The sequence below is a fragment of the Odocoileus virginianus genome, chromosome 9 (genome assembly GCF_023699985.2).
Source record: "Odocoileus virginianus isolate 20LAN1187 ecotype Illinois chromosome 9, Ovbor_1.2, whole genome shotgun sequence".
NCBI lineage: Eukaryota > Metazoa > Chordata > Mammalia > Artiodactyla > Cervidae > Odocoileus > Odocoileus virginianus.
In genome coordinates, this window is record NC_069682.1 from 42808451 (window position 1) to 42827414 (window position 18964).

At 40.2% G+C, this 18964-nt stretch overlaps 1 protein-coding gene and 1 pseudogene across 2 annotated transcripts in view; one reads left to right on the plus strand and one right to left on the minus strand.

The window, feature by feature from the left end:
• Nucleotides 1-18964, plus strand: part of LARP4B (La ribonucleoprotein 4B) — an 81486-nt gene that overhangs the window by 49548 nt on the left and 12974 nt on the right. For both annotated transcript variants that reach the window (XM_070472275.1, XM_070472276.1), the window contains exons 6-10: nt 12357-12435; nt 13107-13243; nt 15753-15856; nt 17028-17138; nt 18864-18917. In XM_070472275.1, the coding sequence (XP_070328376.1) occupies nt 12357-12435; nt 13107-13243; nt 15753-15856; nt 17028-17138; nt 18864-18917 (485 nt within the window). The remainder of the gene's footprint in view (nt 1-12356; nt 12436-13106; nt 13244-15752; nt 15857-17027; nt 17139-18863; nt 18918-18964) is intronic.
• LOC110131183 (small ribosomal subunit protein eS12 pseudogene) lies at nt 5047-5438 on the minus strand (annotated as a pseudogene).

Below are 18964 nucleotides of genomic sequence, written 5' to 3' on the forward strand. Positions count from 1 at the left end.
CCAGTATTTGGATAATAAGTCAGATCCTGTAGTCTCTGCCTTTAATTCAGGCATTTAGAATGTTAACCTTTACTATGGTAATTAATATGGTTAGATTTGAGTCTTTCACCTTGCTATTTGTTTGAGAATAGCTTTCGACTTACAGGAAAATTGAGCAGATGGAGTACAGAGAGTTCCCACACACCCAGCATTTATTTTCTCCTGTTAACACCTTATATTCATATGATGCATTTGCCACAGTTTCTGAGCCAGGATTGGTACATTTCACCTATTGACATTTTTCTGTCCCAGGACACCATGTTACATGTAGTGACTTGTGTTCTTAGGCTCTCTTGCCTGTAACAAGCTTCTTAGATGTTACTTGTTTTTGATGACCTTGATAATTTTGAGGAGTACTGCTCAGTTATTTTGCATGATACTGGAATTTGTGTGATGTTTTTCTCATCATAGTGGGTTTGAGGGAAGGAATACCACAGAAGTCAAGAGCCGTTTTCATCCCATCACATTAAGAGTACATGCTGCCAGCATGATTTATTGCTGCTGTTGTTGACCGTGACCAGCTGGCTGAAGTAGGTTTATTATTAGCTTTCTCAACTGTGAAGTTACTCTTTTTTTTTTCCCCTCTACTTGTGGTCCTGTCACTGTGCCAGCCTACACTTCAGGAGTGTCCATGAGGTGTTCATGAGGGCAGAGCAGGAGGCGTGAGCGCCTTCCTTCCTTTGATGTGATTCTTCCTCAGCCTCAGGGAGTCCTTGTGCCTGTGCAATGCAGGGAACATGCGCCTGCCTCCAGGGGTTCCTTGCACCTCTGGGTGCCCTTCTGGTGTGCTCTGTCTCTGCATTGTCCCACACCCTTGACTCAGGGACCCTCAGGCTTCTGTCTGCTCCCTGAGCCCGGGCCATCCTTGTGTCTCTCTCAGGAACTATTGCTCTACATCTAGAAAACTGGTTTGTTTGTTTTTTTAATAAGAAAGATATTTAAAATCCACCATGTGCCAGATGTACTTGGGACTCAGTGCATATGATTGGTGAAAGCCCCTGCTCTCTGGGTGCTTAACTCCATTGGGGCAGAGACAGACTGTTGTCATACACAGAATACACTTATGTTCACATTATATAATGTGAGAGGGTGATGCACACCATGGAGAAGACAGGTCATGATAAGTACAGTAGTGGGAGGTTACAGTTTTTTTTCTCTTTTTATTTAGGTATAATTGACAGGTAAATGTTAATTATACTTAAGGTGTATAGCAACATGATGGTTTAATAGCTATCACCTCACATACTTTTTTTTCCCATTGGAATGCTAAGAATACTTAAGATCTACTCTCTTAGCAAAGTTCAAGTATACAATACAGCATTATTAACTGTAGTCACCATGCTGTACAGTAGAGCCCAGAGTTTGTCTTACAACTGAACGTTTGTACTCTTAAACCAGTGTCTTTCCATTTCCTGCCTCCAACCCCTGGCAGCCACGGCTCTACCCTCCGGTTCTGTGTGTTCACAACTTTTTGAGATTCTGCCTATAAGTGGCATTGTGTAGTTTTGGGGAGTTCTTTCTGACTTATTTCACTTAGCACAGTATTCTCTAGATTCATCCATGTTGTTGTGTATGGCAAGGTTTCTTGTGGAATAATATTCCACTGTGTATATATATTGTATGTATATTTGTTGTTTAGTCACGAAATCGTGTCTGACTCTTTTGTGACCCCATATGCACCTGCCTCCAGGGGTTTCGCATGCCTCTGGGCACCCTCCTGTTATGCCCTGTCCCTGCATTATTCCACGCCCTGGACTATATATAGATAAACACACACAGACATGGCACATTTTTTTTTTTATCCATTCATCCATTGATAGACACGTGGGTGGTTTCCATGTCTTGGATATTATAAATAATCCTTGTGTGAACATGGAGTTATAGACAGATCTTTGAGACTCTGATTTCCTTTCTTTTGTGTTTATGCCCAGTAGTAGGATTCCTGGATCATGTGGTTGTGCTGTTTTAATTTTATGAAAAATCTCCACACTTTTCCATGGTGGCTGTGCCAGTTTACATCCCCACCAGTAATACATGGGGCAGAGCGGAGCGGGTGGTGGTGCTCCCTTTTCTTTACATCCTTGCCACACTTGTTATTTGTTACCTTTTTTTTGGATAACAATAATTCTGACAGGTGAGCAGTGATCCTCATTTTGGATTTTGTCTTGCAGTCCCCTAATGATGAGAGATGTTGAACATCTTCTCATGTGCTGCTTGGCTATCTGTATGTCTTCTTTGAAAAAAATGTCTATTTAAGTCCTTTACCCATTGTTTCTTTTAATCATAGTTTGTTTTTTGTTGTTGTTTTTTTTTGCTACTGAGTTGTATGAGTTCCTTATGTATTTTGGATATTAACCCCTCATCAGGTACATGATTTGTAAATATTTTCTCCTGTTCAGTGGGTTGTTTTTTCATTTTGTTGATGGTATCCTTTACTGTACAAACGCTTTTTTTTTTTTGAGATTTTTTTTAAATTTATTTTTTTATTGAAGGATAATTGCTTTACAGAATTTTGTTGTTTTCTGTCAAACCTCTACATGAATCAGCCATAGGTATACATATATCCCCTCCTTTTTGAACTTCCCTCCCATCTCCCGCCCCATCCCACCCCTCTAGATTGATACAGAGCCCCTGTTTGAGTTTCCTGAGCCATACAGCAAATTCCCATTGGCTGTCTGTTTTACATATGGTAATGTAAGTTTCCATGTTACTCATTCCATACATCTCACCCTCTCCTCCCTTCTCCCCATATCCATAAGTCTATTTTCTATGTCTGTTTTCTCCATTGCTGCCCAATAAATAAATTCTTCAGTACCATTTTTCTAGATTCTGTGTATGTGCATTAGAATACAATATTTATCTTTCTCTTTCAGACTCACTTCACTCTCTATAATAGGTTCTAGGTTCATCCACCTCATCAGAACTGACTCAAATGCATTCCTTTTCATGGCTGAGTAAATACTCCATTGTGTATATGTACCACAACTTCTTTATCCATTCATCTGTCGATGGACATCTAGGTTGCTTCCATGTCCTAGCTATTGTAAATAGTGCTGCAGTGAACAACGGTATGCATGTGTCTTTTTCAATTTTGGTTTCCTCAGGTATATGCCTGGGAGTGGGATTGCTGGGTCATATGGTGGTTTTATTCCTAGTTTTTTAAGGGATCTCCCTGCCATCTTCCATAGTGACTGTAACAATTTATATTCCCACCAACAGTGCAAGAGCGTTCCCTTTTCTCCACACCCTCTCCAGTATTTATTGTTTGTAGACTTTTTGATGATGGTCATTCTGACCAGTGTGAGGTGATATCTCATTATGGTTTTGTTTTCCATTTCTCCAATAATGAGTGATGTTGAGCATCTTTTCATGTGTTTGTTAGCCATCTGTATGTCTTCTTTGGAGAAATGCCTGTTTAAGTCTTTTCCCACTTTTTGATTGGGTTGTTTGTTTTTCTGGCATTGAGTTGTTTGAGCTGCTTTTATATTTTGGAAATTAATCTGTCGTCAGTTGTTTCATTTGCTATTATTTCCTCCCATTCTTAGGGTTGTCTTTTCATCTTGCTTATAGTTTTGTTTTCTGTGCAAAAACTATTAAGTTTAATCAGGTCCCACTTGTTTACTTTTGTTTTTCTTTCTGTTACCCTAGGACATGGGTTATAGAGGATCTAGCTTTGATTTATGTCATCGAGGGTTCTGCCTATGTTTTCCTCTAAGAGTTTTATATTTCTGGTCTTAGGTTTAGGTCTTTAATCCATTTTGAGTTAATCTTTGTGTATGGTGTTAGGAAGTGTTCTAATTTCATTCTTTTACATGTAGCTGTCCAGTTTTCCCAGCACCATTTATTGAAGAGGCTGTCTTTGCCGCATTGTATACTCTTGCCTCCTTTGTCAAAAATAACGTACCCAGAAGTGCATGAGTTTATTTCTGGGTTTTCTGTCTTGTTCCATTGGTCTATATTTCTGTTTTTGTGCCAGTACCATACTGTCTTAATGTCTGTAGCTTTGTAGTATAACCTGAAGTCAGGAAGGTTGATTCATCCAGCTCCATTCTTCTTTTTCAAGATTGCTTTGGCTATTTAGGGTCTTGTTGTGTTTCCATATGAATTGTGAAATTTTATGTTCTAGTTCTGTGAAAAATGCTGTTGGTAATTGGATAGGGATTGCATTGAATCTGTAGATTGCATTTGGTAGTATAGTCATTTTCACAATATTGACTCTTCCTACCCAACAACATGGAATATCTCTCCATCTGTTTGTGTTGTCTTTGATTTCTTTCATTAGTGTCTTATAATTTTCTGTGTACAGTTCTTTTGTCTCAGGCAAGTTTATTCCTAGATATTTAATTCTTTTGTTGCAATGGTGAATGGGATTGATTCCTTACTTTCTCTTTCTGATTTTTCATTGTTGTATGTAGAAATGCAAGTTATTTCTGTGTATTGATTTTGTATCTTGTAACTCTGCTAAATTCACTAGTAATTAGCTCTAGTAATTTTCTGATAGTATGTTTAGGGTTTCATAGGTACAGTATCATGTCATCTGCAAACAGTGTGAGCTTTACTTCTTTTCTGATCTGGATTCCTTTTCTTTCTTTTTCTTCTCTGATTGCTGTAGCTAGGATGTCAAGAACTATGTTGAATAATAGTGGTGAAAGTGGACACCCTTGTCTTGTTCCTGATCTTGAGGGAATGCTTTCAGTTTTTTACCATTGAAAGTAATGCTTACTGTAGGCTTATCATATGGCCTTTATTATGTTGAGGAAGTTCCTTCTATGCCCATTTTTTGAAGAGTTTTAATCATAAATTGGTGCTGAATTTTGTCAAAGGCTTTTTCTGCATCTATTGAGATTATCATATGGTTTTTATCTTTCAGTTTTTTAATATGGTGTATCACATTGATTGATTTGTGTGTACTGAAGAATCCTTGCATTCCTGAAATAAACCCAGCTTGATCATGGTGTATGAGCTTTTATTTTTTTTTTTCCCCCAAGAACTCAGTTTTTTATTTCATCATTTCTTGCATTTGAAGTACTCCTTGGTGACATCCTTGGCCTGGGGCTCTTTCTCCTTAACCACCACACAACTGCAACCAACCGCTTTACGGGGTTTTCCCTCTCTGTCAGTTTTACAGAGGCCTGCCCATTCCCCTAGTTTTTGTCGTCATCAACATTAATCAGGTTGATTTGATGCTTAACAAAAAGGGCCTCCACCAACTTGAAATACATAGGCTCATCACAGTTGGATGGAAGCACACACAGATGGGCTTGGCACTTGTTTAAGGCTTTGGCAGCTTCGTGAATTCCACGTGCTAAGCCATCGTGGATGAAGGCAGTGTTCAGCACCTCTTGCAGAGCAGTATTAATGTCCATTACACCTCCAGCAGCAATGCCTTCCTTGGTCATGATGGTGGGTTATGGGTGGAGCCGAATCTTGAATGCACCCGAACCTCTGCCTCTCTGTGGCTCCATGCAGCAGGGAAAGAGCGAGCTTTTTGATGTGTCACTGAATTCTTTTCGCTAAAAGTTTGTTGAGGATTTTTGCATCCATGTTCATCAGTGATATTAGCCTGTAGTTTTCTTTTTTTGTGCTGTCTTTGTCTGGTTTTGGTATCAGGGTAATGGTGGCCTCATAGAATGAGGTTGGAAGTATTCTTTCCTCTGCAATTTTTTGAAAGAGTTTTAGAAGGATAGGCATTAGATCTTCTCTAAATGTTTGATAGAATTCTCCTGTGAAGCCGTCTGGTCCTGGGCTTTTGTTTTTTGGGAGATTTTTTATCACAGCTTCAATTTCAGTGCTTGTAATTGGGTTGTTCGTAATTTCTATTTCTTCCTGGTTCAGTCTTGGGAGATTGAACTTTTCTAAGAATCTGTCCATTTCTTCCAGGTTATCCATTTTATTGCCATATAGTTGTTCATAATAGTCTCTTACAATCCTTTGTATTTCTGCATTATCTGTTGTGACTTCTTTTCCATTTCTAATTTTGTTGATTTGATCCTTCTCTCTTTTTCTTGATGAGTCTGGCTAAAGGTTTGTCAATTTTGTTTATCTTCTCAAAGAACCAGCTTTTAGTTTTATTAACCTTTACCATTGTTTCATTTGTTTTTCATTCATTTCTGCTTGGATCTTTATGATTTCTTTCCTTCTACTAATTTTGGGTGCTTTTTTGTTTTTCTTTTTCCAGTTGTTTTAGGTGTAAAGTTAGGTTGTCATTTGATGTTTTTCTTGTTTCTTGAGGTGGGATTGTATTGCTATAAACTTCCCTCTTAGAACTGCTTTTGCTGCATCTCATAGGTTTTGAGTTGTCATGTTTTCATTGTCATTTTTCTAGAAATTTTTTGATTTCCCTTTTGATTTCTTCAGTAACCTGTTAGTTATTTAAAAACGTGTTGTTTAATCTCCATGTGTTTGTGTTTCTTACAGTTTTTTTCTTGTAATTGATATCTAGTTTCATAGCATTGTGATTGTAGAAGATGCTTGATGCAATTTCAGTTTTCTTAAATTTATTGAGGTTTGATTTGTGACCCAAGATGGGGTCTATCCTGGAATATGTTCCATGTGCAGTTGAGAAGATGGTGTATTCTTTTGCATTTGGATGGGATGTCCGGAAGATATCAATGAGATCCATCTCATCTAATGTATCATTTAAGACTTGTGTTTTCTTATTAATTTTCTGTTTTGATGATCTGTCCATTAGTGTGAGTGGGGTGTTAAAGTCTCCTACTATTATTATGTTACTGTCAATTTCTTTATGTCTGTTAGTGTTTGTCTTATGTATTGAGGTGTTCCTATGTTGGGTACATAGATATTGCACCCAAGAGGGTGTCTTCCTCTTGGATTGATCCCTTGATCATTATGTAGTGTCCTTCCTTATCTCTTGTAATCTTCTTTAAGATCTATTTTGTCTGATATGAGGATTACTACTACAACTTTCTTTTGCTTCCCATTTGCATGGACTATAGTTTCCATCCTCTCACTTTCAGTCCGTATGTGTCTTTAGGTCTGAAGTGGGTTTCTTATAGACCCATAGCATATATATTGGTTATTGTTTTTGTATCCATTCAGCCAATCTGTGTCTTTCAGTTGGAGCATTTAATCCGTTTACATTTAAGTTAATTATTGATATATATTTTCCTGTTGCCATTTTCTTAATTGTTTGGTGTTGATTTTGTAGATCTTTTTTCTTCTCTTGTATTTTTTGACTATAGAAGTCCCTTTAACATTTGTTGTAAAGCTGGTTTGGTGGTACTGAATTCTCTTAACTTTTGCTTGTCTGAAAAACTTTTTATTTCTCCATCAATTTTGAATGAGGTCCTTGCCTGGGTACTGTAATCTTGATTGTAGATTTTTCCCTTTCAATACTTTAAATATATCCTGCCATTCTCTTCTGGCCTGCAGAGATTCTGCTGAAAGATCAGCTGTTAAGGGTACAGGGTTTCCCTTGTATGTTGCTTGTTGTTTCTCCCTTGCTGCTTTTAATATTCTTTCTTTGTGTTTAGTCTTTGTTAGTTTGATTAGTATGTGTCTTGGTGTGTTTCTACTTGGGTTTATCCTGTATGGGACTCTTTGTGCCTCTTGGAATTGATTGACTATTTCCTTTTCCATGTTGGGGAAATTTTCAACTATAATCTCTTCAAAAATTTTCTCATACCCTTTCTTTTTTTCTTCTTCTGGGACCCCTATAATTTGAATGTTGGTGTGTTTGATACTGTCTGAGAGGTCTCTGAGACTATCCTCAATTCTTTTCATTCTTTTTACTTTATTCTGCTCTTCAGAAGTTATTTCCACCATTTTATCTTCCAGCTCACTGATTTGTTCTTCTGTTTCAGATATTCAGCTATTGAGTCCTTCTAGAATATTTTTAATTTCAGTAATTGTGTTGTTTGTCTCTGTATGTGTATTCTTTAATTCTTCTGGGTCTTTGTTCATTGATTCTTGCATTTTCTCCATTTTGTTTTCAAGGTTTTTGATCATCTTTACTATCATTATTCTGAATTCTTTTTCAGGTAGTTTGCCTATTTCCTCTTCATTTATTTGGACTTCTGTGTTTCTAGTTTGTTCTTTCATTTGTGTAGTATTTCTCTGCCTTTTCTTTTTTTTTTTTTTTTTAACTTACTCTGTTTGAGGTCTCCTCTTCCCAGGCTTCAAGGTTGAATTCTTTCTTCCTTTTGGTTTCTGCCCTCCTAAGGTTGGTCCAATGGTTTGTGTAAGCTTCATATAGAGTGAGATTTGTGCTGAGTTTTTGTTTGTTTGTTTTCCTCTGATGAGCAGTGCTGAGTGAGGTAGTAATCCTGTCTGCTGATGATTGGATTTGTATTTTTGTTTTATTTGTTGGTTAGATGAGGAGTCCTGCACAGGGTGCTACTGGTGGTTGGGTAATGCCAGGTCTTATATTCACGTGGTTTCCTTTGTGTGAGTTCACACTCTTTGATACTCCCTGGGGTTAGTTCTCTGGTAGTCCAGAGTCTTGGAGCCAGTACTCCCACTTCAAAGGCTCAGGGCTTGATATCAAGTTTTCCGTAGTTCTGTATATTCTTTTCCTCTGGTCAGGTCCTCCTGTCCACTCTCAGCCCATGTTCTGCATGCACTTCTGTGTCTGAAGGTGCATTCCTGATGTATCCATGGAGAGAGATGTACTTCACGTCCACCTACTCATCTGCCATCTTATTCTCCTGTACTAAACCTTTTTAATGGAATGTAGTCCCCATGTTTATTTTTGCTTTTGTTGCCTGTGCTTTGGGTGTCATATCCAAAAAGATTGTTGCCAAGTCTGATGGCTAGGACATTTTTTTACATTGGGTGTTTCTTTTTTTTTTTTTAGATATACAGTTTCAGCTCTTACATGTAAGTCATTAAGTTTCAGCTCTTACGTGTAAGTCTTTAATTCATTTTGAGTTGGTTTTTGTATATGGGGTAAGATAAGGGTTCCATTAATTCTCTTGCATGTGGCTGTCAGTTTTCCCAACATTATTTATTGAAGAAATTGTCCTTTCCACTTAAGTATTCTTGGCAGCCTTGTTGAAGATCAGCTGGTTACATACATGTGGGTTTATCTCTGGGTTCTCCATTCTATTCCATTGGTCTGTATGTCTGTTGTATGCCAATAGCATACTTTTTTGATAACTATAACTTTTCAAAGTAGTTTGGAGTCAGGAAGTGTGATGCTTCCAGCTTTGTTCTTCTTACTCAAGATTTCTTTCGCTATTGAGAGTCTTTTGGTTCCATGCAAATTCTAAGGTTGTTTGATGTACTTATGCAAAAAATGCCACTGGAATTTTGATAAGAAGTGATTGCATTGAATCTGTAGATTGCTTGGAATATTTTTACATGGAGATTTTCACAGTATTCTTTTAACCCAAGAACATGGGGATATGTTTTCATTTACTTGTCTTTAATTTCTTTCATCAGTAGCTTCGGGTTTCCAGCTTACAGATCTTTCTCCTTTTGGTTAGATTTATTCCTGGGTATTTAATTCTTTCACTTGCAGTTGTGAGTGGGATTGTTTTCTTAGTTTCTTCTTCAGATAGCTTGTTGTTAGTATACAGAAATACTGCTGGTGGTGTATCACAGGTCAGGTAGGCTTTCTTCCTTATTCATTCTTTTTTCTTTGTGTTCCTCTAGCTGAGTAATTTCACATGACCTGTTTTCCAGCTTGCTGATTATTCCTTCTGCGTTGAGTCTGCTTGTGCCCTTGGTTTTCTCCTTTGTGTCCGATTCTACCTATTTACTGTTTACTTGTTTGGCTATTGATTGCCTCCTTCTAAGAGCAGAGACTGCCTCTTTTAGGCTGAGTAAGCAGCTCTACTGGGGCTTCCCAGGTGGCTCAGTGCTAAAGAACCCACCTGCCAGTGCAGGAGATGTAGGAGACATGGGCTTGATCCCTGGGTTAGAAAGATCCCCTCGAGAAAAGCATGGCAACCCACTCCAGTATTCTTGTCTGAAGAATCCAATGGACAGAGGAGCCTGGCGGGCTGCAGTTCACAGGGTCACAGAGATCAGACATGAGTGAGCACACAGCACACACACAGGCAGCTCTGCAGCAGGGCCTGGCACGCAGGAGGTGTCTCAGGAGACAGTGCTATCCATACAATTTTCAGTCTCATTAGGTCTGTTAGTTTTGTTTGTTTTGGTTTCGTTTTTTTCCTGATGGGGGATAGATTTTATTGAAGCTCTTTATATAAAATACATACTGTCTCTTTGTCATCAGTTTTTCCACTTTGTCTTTGCTTTTTGATAGTCTTTAACTTTGACTTTTAAAATGCTAGTGTCTCCTGTTAGAAAATCCTACATGTATTATTAGTATGCCATGCAAATCTATATAGTAGTGTCTAAAAACTCTTTAGTTACTTTATTTCCTTTATATTTTATTATATTCTTAGCATCTTGTCTGCTTGTAGGTCACCTGAAAATCCTTTTTTTTTTTTTTCATTTATTTTTATTAGTTGGAGGCTAATTACTTTACAATACTGTAGTGGGTTTTGTCATACATTGACATGAATCAGCCATGGAGTTAACATGTATTCCCCATCCTGATCCCTCCTCCCACCTCCCTCTCCACCTGATTCCTCTGGGTCTTCCCAGTGCACCAGGCCTGAGCACTTGTGTCATGCATCCAACCTGGGCTGGTGATCTGTTTCACTATAGATAATATACATGCTGTTCTCTCGAAACATCCCACCCTTGCCTTCTGCCACAGAGTCCAAAAGTCTGTTCTGTACCTCTGTGTCTCTTTTTTCTGTTTTGCATATAGGGTTATCATTACCATCTTTCTAAATTCCATATACATGTGTTAGTATGCTGTAATGTTCTTTATCTTTCTGGCTTACTTCACTCTGTAAAATGGGCTCCAGTTTCATCCATCTCATTAGAACTGATTTAAATGAATTCTTTTTAACTGCTGAGTAATATTCCATTGTGTATATATGCCACAGCTTCCTTATCCATTCGTCTGCTGATGGGCATCTAGGTTGTTTCCAAGTCCTGGCTATTATAAACAGTGCTGCGATGAACATTGGGGTGCACGTCTCTTTCATATCTGGTTTCCTCAGTGTGTATGCCCAGAAGTGGTATTGCTGGGTCATATGGCAGTTCTATTTCCAGTGTTTTAAGAAATCTCCACACTGTTCTCCATAGTGGCTGTACTAGTTTGCATTCCCACCAACAGTGTAAGAGGGTTCCCTTTTCTCCACATCCTTTCCAGCATTTATTGCTTGAATAAAAATGATCCAAAATCTTGAAAACAAAATGGAGTTACAGATAAATAGCCTGGAGACAAAGATTGAGAAGATGCAAGAAATGTTTAATAAAGACCTAGAAGAAATAAGAGAGTCAATTAAAAATGAATAATGCAATAAATGAGATCAGAAACACTCTGGAGGGAACCAAGAGTAGAATAACGGAGTCAGAAGATAGGATAAGTGAGGTAGAAGATAAAATGGTGGAAATAAATGAAGCAGAGAGGAAAAAAGAAAAAAGAATCAAAAGAAATGAGGACAACCTCAGGGACCTCTGGGACAATGTGAAACGCCCCAACATTCGAATCATAGGAGTCCCAGAAGAAGAAGACAAAAAGAAAGGCTATGAGAAAATACTGGAGGAGATAATAGCTGAAAACTTCCCTAAAATGGGGAAGGAAATAGCCACCCAAGTCCAAGAAACCCAGAGAGTCCCAAACAGGGTAAACCCAAGGCAAAACACCCCAAGACACATATTAATCAAATTAACAAAGATCAAACACAAAACAAATATTAAAAGCAGCAAGGGAGAAACAACAAATAACACACAAAAGGATTCCCATAAGTATAACAGCTGATTCATCAATAGAAACCCTCCAGGCCAAAAGGGAATGGCAGGACATACTTAAGGTAATGAAAAAGAATAACCTACAACCTAGATTACTGTACCCAGCAAGGATCTCATTCATATATGAAGGAGAATTCAAAAGCTTTACAGACAAGCAAAAGCTGAGAGAATTCAGCACCACCAAACCAGCTCTTCAACAAATGCTAAAGGATCTTCTCTACACAGGAAACGCAGAAAGGTTGTATAAACGTGAACTGAAAATCCTTTTTGAATTGAGACAAGCTTTCCTGCTAAACTTTGCTAATAAATCTTACTCCTCAGGTTTTTTCAAACTGTTTTTGTTTGGGGGGTAAGGGATTTTTCATTTCGTTTTGCTTGCCTATATGAATTCCTTGTAAAATAATTGTTTTTATATTTGCTGTTATGTAGATAAATTACTATGTATATTGAAGCCATTAAAATTGGTATACTGAATCAAGTGCTTGGTGAATTTAAGCCATTTTTTCTTTGCCTTTATATAGGAGGGAGTGAATCTCAACCAGAAAGCCAGGAAGATCCCCGGGAAGTACTTAAAAAGACATTGGAATTCTGTTTGTCTAGGTAAGGATGATAGTGTTTTTCTAGCACCTGGTACCTACATCTGTATAGATGTAGTACTTTATATGTTAACATCTGTGTCTGTACCTCCATCTGCAGGAAGTCAAGGTCTCCTATCGCCATCCCCTGCCCCTGGAATCAGACTTCGGGGGTGGGTCCATAGGTGGTCAGTCTCACAGGTGGTGGTGTGGGTCATGCTGTTGGTTACTTACCTGCTTTTCCAGCCTCTGCTGCAGAAGCTGGGAGGCCAGGGGTGGAGCCATAGCCTCTCTGACAGCTGTTCAGCCCGAACCACAAGCACTCTGGGTACCAGCTTTTCTTGGCCTTTCCATGTTTTTCTTACTTTCTCATTCTCTCAGCTGGGTTTACTTACTTTAAGAAGTTGTGTTTCTATTTTTAATAAGCTTCTCAAACACTTTCTTAGAACAAAGATAAGCTAGAAATAATTTTTAAAGATTTACTTGCTTACTGATTTTGATAGTATAAAGTGCAGTCTACTTGCTCTCTCCTCTTCTCAAGATGTCTTTGACAAAATTGACCCAAAGTCAGAGAGATGGCAAATAGCAGAGTACATTGTACACACTCATTCCTCTCGTGAAGCCTCCTTTTAATAAAGCTGTGAAAATTTTTTTTAAAAAAGCTGTGAACTAAGAAAGATTGTCTTCTTTTTGCAGGGAGAACCTTGCTAGTGACATGTACCTTATATCTCAGATGGACAGTGACCAGTACGTGCCAATCACCACAGTAGCTAACCTGGACCACATCAAGAAGCTCAGCACCGACATGGACCTGATTGTTGAGGTGCTGAGATGTAAGTGGACTGTAGTCCAGGCTGTGTCGTCCATAGTCCAGATGGCATTTTTCTGGGCAGCATGACACTTAGAGGCACAGCCATTTGTGCTAAGGACTCAATGGCAAGTGGTGCCTTTGTCACCCTCCGGACTTTCTGACAGTCTGGGGAGGCGCACGTCGCACTGGGCGTCAGTGTGCTGTGGAACCACAGCCTCAGGTGCATCCTAGGTTATGGGTGCTGAGAGTCGAATGGACTAGTGGGAAGAGTGTGAATGAGAGGTGCAGTCAAGAGCTCTTCAAGAAAAAAAAAAGAACTCTTCAGGATGAAGGATCGTGCATGTGAATCGGCACGCCCTGTCAGAGGAGTTCTTTTCAAATTCCTGCTTCCTGCTGAAGTATTGGTGATATATTATTGTGTTGTTCCTTAACAGCACATTGTGAATGAAGTTATTTCTTGGTTTCATGGTTACTTGAGAGACCCATGGGAGCTCAGGAAGGGTGAATATTTTAGGTGTGAACTTCCTGGTGCACTTTGCAGACGGAGGTTCCACAGCTTTACCATTTTATTTGTTTTTAAAAGCCACTGTACTGAGATATAATTGACACATCATGAACTTTGTGTATTTAAAGGGTACAGTTGAGTTGATCATCCCTTGTGCATTGACAAAAGCTTTACCACAGTCAGGGTTACAGACACTACTGCCTAGGGTCTCCTGGTGCCCCTGCAAGGCCTCCTTCACAGAGGGACTGTTCTAGGTTTTCTAGCAGGTGTGTGATGGTGTCTCACTGTGGTTTTAATTTCTATTTCTTTAGCGCCTGATGACATCGAGCCATCTTTAAGGTGCTTCTTTGCTGAGGTGTCTATTCAGATGCCTCACTTCTGTTTTCTTTAAATTCTTTTATTTTTTGAGTTTTCTTACAGCTGAGATTTGAGGGGCATGTGTATGTGTGCAGTTTGAGATATGTGATCTGTATTTAAGTCCTTACTAGAAATATGACTTGCAAATATATTCTCCCAGTCTGTGGCTTCTCTTTGTTCTCCTAATAGTGTCTTTTGAAAAGCAGAGTTTTGAATTTTTTTATATAGATCAGTTTATCAATTTTTTTCTTTTATGAATCTTACTTTTGGTGTTGTTCCTGAGAAATCTTTGCTTAATCCAAGGTCGCATTTCTGGGGTTTTCTCCCAGATGTTTGTAGTTTTAGGACTTACACTGTTAGGTTTGTGGTCCATTGTCAGCTGATTTTTGTATGTGGTGTGGGCTTTCTACCCCCCTTACATGTGCATGTGCTGCTGTTCCACTCCACTTGTTGAGAAGACTCCGCTTTCCCCAGGGCACTGCCTTTGGGCCAGTTGTCAGGGTAAACTCCTTGGTGGTTTCTCTCTGGGCCGTGTATCTATCCTCCATCTGTCTGTCTTGATGCCGTTGCTGCAGCGTGTGGATGGTACTGGCTTTACTGTGTCGTCATTCTTAGAGTAGTTGTGAATCTCCTTCTTGGTCTTGGCTCTTCTAAGTGCTTGGCATTTCCATGTGATTTTCAGAAATCAACATTTTGGTTTTTCAAAAGGTTCTATTGGTATTTTTAGTTGGGCTTCATAGGCTGGATTAGAAAGTATTGTCTTAAGTGTTTCAGAAGAGTTTGTACTGTAGAGTAGGTGTTATTTCTTTCTTAATGTTTAGTAGGATTTTCCAGAAACCTTGTGAGCCTTGAGTGGTCTTCTCTCACAGATCCTGCTTCCCAAACGTAAGCTTTGGTGCTAAGGAATGTTTCAATTTCATGTAGCTTGTCTAATTTATTAGCCTGAACTATTTCATAGTATTCCCTTATCATCCTCTCAAATTAGTGAACCCATCATGAAATGATGATTCTATTCCCGGGGGTGGTAATGCATGTCTGCACAGGGGTGCACAGCTCTGGGCCCTGGTTGTGATGTTGCTGTGTGGTGACCTGAGTCTGCCTGTGATAAACTCTCAACAGAGTGACTCCAGAAAATAAAACCTTACAAAAAGGAGGTAAGGTAAAAGCTAGTGAAACCTGAGTTGGGCCTATCCCCATGCTGGCTGGCAGTGTTGACCCTTGTTTTGATGGTAGACTGTGGTCGAGGAAGATCCATCACTAGGGGAGGCTGAGGGAACAGTGTTTGGCAGCTTCTCTGAGTTCAGAATTAATCTGTAAGGAGACAGGGGACTTACAGAAAGGAGAAAACCTTTGTTTTGCATTGTAATGGGCTTGGGGTGGTTTAAGCTGTGGAGGGCCTGTATCAGAGTTACCTCTATCACAGCTCCTGCAGGACTCCTCAGAGCCCCTAAATGTAACAGGTAAGACTGGTCTGAACCTTTCCATAGCTTATGTGTTAAATTGTCACAGATTTGACGGTTTCCCCATTGTGTACAGCTTTCTTTAATGTGCCTGGCAATATGGTCTGATATGTCCTGCTGGAATATCTCCATCAGGTTGCAGTGGAATGCAGATGGTGGATTTATTTTAATATCTGTGTTCCATCCTTTTCTCTTCTCTTTACATACAGCTTTACCTTTAGTCCAAGTGGATGAGAAGGGAGAGAAAGTAAGGCCAAATCAGAACCGTTGCATAGTGATACTACGTGAGATACCCGAGTCCACCCCTGTAGAAGTAAGTCATTTCTCCTCTATCTTTTGTTAAAATAGAGTTTATGGTAACTTCAGTATTTAGAAGTTAGAAAGAAAAAAACATTTCAATACTTAACTCATTTTGAAGTAAAAATGGTAAACCACCAAGTTGAGACAGAGAACACGTTCATGTTGAATAACTCTCAGAGCAAGTGTTTTCACAGTGAGGGGTGCTGTGCACACCAGCATGGCTTGTGCTCAACTCGAGCCAACATGCCAGTGTCCGTGCATTTCTCAGTCTAATTTGGTGGTTGATTTTTTCACTGTAAGTCATATGTTTCTATTTCTTCGTGCACCTGGCAAACTTAGGGTGGATGCCAGGCGTTTGGGGTTTGCTTTCTTGGGCATGGAGCATCCTGTGCTCCTTGCTGTGCATGCTCCTGAGCTGTTTGCAGCTCACTTCAGTGACTTGGACCAGTGCAAGCAGATTGGCCTCGTCCTGGGCCAGTGCTTCCTGAGGGCTCTGCCTGTGGTCCTGAGTGAGCTCCATTTTCCACTCCAGCTGCTAGAGACTCTCCCTGATCCTGGAGAACTCTGAGGGGGGGGGGGGCGGTTCTCTCCACTCCAGGTCACTGTGTCCCAAGCACAGAGCCCTGGGGGATCCCCCTGAGCTCTGGAGCTTTGTACCAGGCCTGTGCCCACCCTCCTGGCACCACAGCCTGGAAGCCCCACCCATGAGTCAGGCACTCGTAGACCATCTATACCTGTTCTTCTTACAGAATGCTGTCCCGCACAGCTCAGGGTACACTATCTGAAAGCCATTACTTCATGTATTTCATCTTTTGTTTGTAATTATCTTATGTGGGAGGGTAAATCTGGTTAATCTCATTTTTTTATTTCTTAAATTATCTTTCTCCTACTCTAAGTTGTGTCATTGTTAGCCTACTGGTATTTTCCCATTAATTTAATTACTGGTCTCTTGGGGTTTGGGAGAGCCGTCAGTGGGTTGTGAGCTTATTTACTGTGGCAATGGGATCGTAATTCTGGAAGCTACTTCAGGTGCCTGCGCAGCCACCTGGAGAGAGAGCCCTGGACTTCAGTGAGCTGGGGTTGTCTTTTCAGCATCTGTCCTTAAGAACAGGCCTTGTGTTTCTTTAGTGAAGACAAACGGTGCTCAGTTGAGAATTAATTTCTAACTTCTCTGTTTCCTGTAGGAAGTAGAAGCACTATTTAAAGGAGATAACTTACCGAGATTTATAAACTGTGAATTTGCCTATAATGATAATTGGTTTATTACATTTGAAACAGAAGCTGATGCACAACAGGTAAGTTCTTCCTGTGCACCCCCTGCCCCATACCCCGTGAAATGCAGTTTACCAGCACTTTGCAGTCAGTACACGGTAGGGCTCAGTGCGGACACAGGGGTGACGATTGGCTCTGAGTCCAGTTCAGTCACTCAGTCGTGTCCAACTCTGTGCGACCCCAGGAATTGCAGCATGCCAGTCCTCCCTGTCCATCACCAACTCCTGGAGTTTACTCAGACTCATATCCATTGAGTCGGTGATGCCATCCAACCATCTCATCCTCTGTGTCCCCTTCTCCTCCCTCCTTCAGTCTTTCCCAGCATCAGGGTCTTTTCCAGTGAGTCAGTTCTTCGTATCAGGTGGCCAAAGTACTAGAGTTTCAGCTTCAACATCAGTCCTTCCGATGAACACTCAGGACTGATCTGCTTTAGGATTGGACTGGCTGGATCTTCTTGCAGTCCAAGGGACTCTCAAGAGTCTTCTCCAACACCACAGTTCAAAAGTATCAATTCTTTGACGCTTAGCTTTCTTTATAATCCAACTCTCACATCCATACATGAGTACTGGAAAAACTAGCTTTGACTAGATGGACCTCTGTTGGCAAAGTAATGTCTCTGCTTTTTAATATGCTGTCAGGGTTTGTCATAGCTTTTCTTCCAAGGAGCAAGCATCTTTTAATTTCACGGCTTCAGTCACCATCTGCAGTGAACCTAAAGTGCAGGGAAATCCTAAATAGGGGTATGTGTGTGTGTGTGTGTGTGTGTGTGTGTGTGTAAACAGTTTTGTAGCAGTGTGTGGAGCATAGGCATTAGATTTTCTAAGGACATGTAACACGGGCAACCTAGGAAAACTGGTTCTGTTCTTATCTCTGTACAGAGAATGATTTCAGTGTTTGGGAAATTTGTACCTAACTGTAACGTTGTCTGGGCACCCTTGTGTTACGAAGTGCCCGAGAAGGCACGGAGGAGCCGTCCTGGAGGTGGGGAGTTCAGACAGCTCCCTGCCGTGTAAGGAAGCATCATGTTCAGAGGAAGCACTTACCTGTGTAGAGGAACAGCCGTGGAGTGTGAGATGTGCATGGCGAGACCACAGGGGCTTCAGGAGAGAGAGAGGAGCCTGAAAGACAAGTTTTAACTGAATGGAGGGAAAGAGAGGGACCAGGAGAAGCAGGGTGATGGGAGATGAGAGAAGGCAGGTGTGTGGAGCAGGTGCCAGCCACCTCTCCAGCCCCCTCCAGTGTGGAGAACACGGCACAAGGCCTACTCGGGGGATGCCAAGCCCTCAGAGCTACGGAGAACTTGGAGATGAGGAAGGAGCTGTCTAAGCAGTGAATTCTGAACATCAAAACCCTGAGCCATGTGATTCTGAGTGCTCATGGGGTTATTACTAGGAGTTTGGTGTTCTTCCAGGTGAGGACTCTCGGCCTAGGGTCTGTGAAATGCTGTGTGCTTTCTGTTAACACTTAAATTATATACAGATACTGCTCGTGAGAATTTTTTTCCTTTTTTCTCTTTATTGACAGGTAATCAATTTATAACATCATACTAATTTGAGAATTCGGGGTAGGGGCTCCATAGCTCTTACCAGATTTTAAGGAATCCATGACCCAAAAAAGGTGAAGAATCCTTGTTCTAGGTCTCATCCACCAAATTCTGACTACATAATTGCTTACTTGAGGTACTGAGTTAATTGTACGTTCATGTTATAAGATTAACACAATGGTATTATGGATGATTTTGTCCTCAGGCTTACAAATATCTGAGAGAAGAAGTCAAAACCTTTCAAGGAAAACCAATTAAGGTAAGCAAGACCATTGGTTACGCTTTACCTGCATATCAATGTCTTTA